This window comes from Suricata suricatta, chromosome 1 (assembly GCF_006229205.1).
Source record: "Suricata suricatta isolate VVHF042 chromosome 1, meerkat_22Aug2017_6uvM2_HiC, whole genome shotgun sequence".
In the NCBI taxonomy this organism is placed as follows: domain Eukaryota; kingdom Metazoa; phylum Chordata; class Mammalia; order Carnivora; family Herpestidae; genus Suricata; species Suricata suricatta.
Genome location: NC_043700.1, coordinates 192,359,402 through 192,362,586, shown reverse-complemented (window position 1 = coordinate 192,362,586; position 3,185 = coordinate 192,359,402). Strand labels below are relative to the sequence as shown.

Here is a 3,185-nt window from a genome sequence, read left to right as displayed (position 1 = left end):
GAGTAGAGCAGCAGCCCCAGGCCCAGCGCGGGCAGCATGAGTCCCCAGCCGATGAGGAGGAAGGCGGGCACCAGCAGCAAGATGGCCTGCGGGGGGCACGGCAGCGCTCAGGACCCACCCCTGCTGCCTCCAGTGGGACTCGGGACACGGCCTGCCCCCCACTTCCCGGGGGGGGCCGTGCTCATACCCGCTTCACCGCCGCAATCTCCCTGCCGGGGCTGATCCTTCGGGCGTAGGTGCCCTGCACGGTGGCCATGGTGAGGCCGATGAAGAAAAACATCTTCCCCTGCTGCAGGCTGGGGGCGGGGGGGCGGGGCGCCGTGAGTGCCTCGGCCTGATGGCCCCACCCCTGCCGGCCATGCTCCACTGGGCCTCAGCCAGCGCCTCCCCCCACCCAGGCCGGGCCAGGCCGGGCGTCACTGGTCACTGAAGTGAGGCAGGCAGGTGGGCGTCCGTACCTGCTGAACTGGAAGCGCTGGTGAGCGAGGAAGCTCAGGGTGAACTCCAGGCCCGAGAACAGGAAGAGGTAGAGGAAATACACCAGGCCCAGGCGGCGGAGGCGACTGAGACCTGGGGAGCACGGAGAGCGCTGTAAGGGGCCCGCAGCCTGAGAACGCGGCGGTCCTGCCCTCCCGAAGGGGGTCCCCGGCTCTTTACCGTCTCCAGCAGTTGGGTCCTGGCCACGGGCCACGGCCGAGAAACGGAGCAGGGCCACGGGGCTGAGCAGGTCTGCGGCCGCCCGGAACCCCGGGCCGATGGAGGGTGCCTGGGGAGGGGGTGGGACTGGGGAGGCCGGCCAGGCATCTGGGGAGGGCCACGGCCGGAACCTGGAGCCTGGTCAGCGGTCCGGTCCAAGAGGCAGGGGTCCCCAGAGGCAGTGTGGCCCCAAGAACGCCTGCGCCGAAGGAGAGGCCAGCCCAGCCTTCCCGGGTGTCCCCACGTGCCCACAGAACGGAGCCCCCTGCCCTGGGGCCCGCCAGCAGGTTCTGGGACCCACCTTACCCGCTTCTCCGGGGGCAGCGTCTCCGGCAGGAAGCAGAAAATAAACAGCAGGTCGCAGGCAGCAAAGAGCAAAGCGAGCCAGGGTACCATGTCCGCAGGCAGGAAGGCGCCCAGCATGGGCCCCAGCGTGAAGCCCAGCGAGAAGGCCACTCCGATGACTGCCTGGGGGGAAGGCCGCCTGAGCCAGGAGGGCTGGGGAGACCCCAGGCAGGGAACCCCCCCCACCTCATCCCGGCGCACGCACCAGGCCTCGGCTGCGGGCGGAAGGGGAGCCCAGGTCGGCAACGACGGCCGTGGAGAGGCTGACGTTCCCCTTGCTGATGCCCCCAATCACCCTGGAGGCCAGGAAGGCTGCGAAGCTCTTCGAGGCGGCCCACACGGCATACGAGGTGGCCAGGCCTGCCTGTCACCAGGGCAAGTGTGGTCACTTGAGGCCAGGAGGGGCCCAGATTGGGCCGGCAAACCCAGGTAAACCGTTTGGACCCGGCCCTGTTCTGGAGCGCCCAGGGTCCTCGTGTTCCCAATGTCCCCATGGACACGGAGCAGCTCTGGGAGACCCTGCCTTAGCCACGGGGGCCAGCACCCAAGCAGCACACCCAGGGGGCAGAAAGAGCCACTGCGGGGGGTGGGGGAGTGAGAGGTGGGCACCCATACCAGGGACAGCAGCATCACTGGGCGCCTCCCGAGACAGTCCGAGACTGCCCCAGTGACTGGTGCCAAGAGGAACTGCAGGAAGGAGAAGACCGAGCCGATCAGACCTGAAAGAGACAGACATTTGGGTCACACGACTCGGCCTGTCCTCATGGGTCTGGTGATGCTGGGTGGGCCCCGCCGAGAGTGGACACTGCACGTGGAAAGGGGGCAGATGGTGCCCAGGAGCAGGAAAGCAGGGACAAGGACCCCAGGGGCCCCAGCGTGGGACTGGGGGCCATACCTCCGAACAGGACACTGTTGTACCTCTTCTCCGCTGGCATCCTGATGGCTGCGGCAAACCAGTCCACACCTCGCTGCCACGAGCCATAGAGGGGATCCTGGGGAACAAGGCATGTGAAAAGGGTTGGGGGGGGTCTCCGATGGGGCAGTGGGCAGCCACTGTGGGAGTCAGGGGTCCTCCAGACATGGGGGAGGGCTCACGTGGGCACGGCCGTGGCTCTCCAGCAGTCCTGGCAGCAGGGGCAACAGCAGAGTGAAGGCCAGGAGGTCCAGCAGGAGGCCGAGGAAGACCACGGTGATCACTCGGGGCTCCTGTACAGGCTGCTGGCGGATGGGTGGGCGCGGGGTGCAGCTCCCTCCTGCTCCCCAGCCCATGGTGGGGGCTGCTCCAATCCCACCTGGCTGAGAGTGTGGCCGGTCTGTATGAGGTGACCTCTAGGCACCCCAGAGCCAGATGCCTACCCTAGACCGGGGGAAACCCAGGCCCCCAGTCCTCACCATAACCCCAACCCGTTAACAGCCAGCAAGCACCCTAAAGGGAGTGCCTGCCCGCCCTGCTATCCGGCTCCCGTTACCCAACACAAGGGTCCCTCTGTGCACCCTCTCCCCATGCCAGGCAGTAAGAAAGTTAGGCTGATGAATTGCGCAAAGAAACCGCAGCCACCGATGCCAACCGTCCCAAGGGGCCGGGTTGGGGGCATCAGGGCCCGGGCACCAGTCTACCCCACGCAGCCGCCCCAGGTCCTCTAGCGGAGTAGGCCGGGAAACTGAGGCCCGGGCGGAGGGCGGCTCGGACGGTGTCCCCGCATCCTGGAGAACACGATCCCCGCCCGGAATCCCGGCCCTCAGTCCCCACTCCACACCCCGCCCCGCCCAGAATCTCGGCCTCCAGCCCTCTGCCCCGCCCAAGACCCCCACCCCCACCCGGCTCGCATCCTGGGCGGACGCGGGAGCAGCCCCGCCCTGCACCTGCCGCGGCCGCGCGCTCAGGGCGGACAGATGGTCAGACTCACGAACTGATGGACGGATGCGGAATGGACCGCGGGCACGCAGCCGGGGGCGGGAGCGCGCCGACCACGCCCCCTCTCGTCCCGGAAGTGGCGGCCGCCCGCTTCCTCTTCCGGCTGGCGAGCCGAGTGCGGGCGGGTCCGGAGTGGCCCCAGCCTTCAATGCGCCGTCGTCTGGGGTCCCTCCCCGCCGCTCGCCCACCCACCGCGGCTCGGCGGCTCTGCGCGTGGGGCGGAGCCCGG

General features: G+C 68.9%; 1 protein-coding gene across 1 annotated transcript in view; it reads right to left on the bottom strand.

The window, feature by feature from the left end:
* The window catches only part of MFSD10 (major facilitator superfamily domain containing 10), a 4,567-nt gene extending 1,557 nt beyond the window's left edge, over positions 1-3,010 (bottom strand). Inside the window, exons 1-9 of the mRNA XM_029949376.1 lie at positions 2,905-3,010; positions 2,137-2,337; positions 1,937-2,033; positions 1,657-1,760; positions 1,247-1,405; positions 1,003-1,164; positions 658-766; positions 459-570; positions 188-296 (exon numbers count right to left, since the gene is read on the bottom strand). Coding sequence (XP_029805236.1) covers positions 188-296; positions 459-570; positions 658-766; positions 1,003-1,164; positions 1,247-1,405; positions 1,657-1,760; positions 1,937-2,033; positions 2,137-2,310 — 1,026 coding nt within the window. The 5' untranslated portion in view covers positions 2,311-2,337; positions 2,905-3,010. The remainder of the gene's footprint in view (positions 1-187; positions 297-458; positions 571-657; positions 767-1,002; positions 1,165-1,246; positions 1,406-1,656; positions 1,761-1,936; positions 2,034-2,136; positions 2,338-2,904) is intronic.
* Between the last annotated feature and the right edge of the window lie 175 nt (positions 3,011-3,185).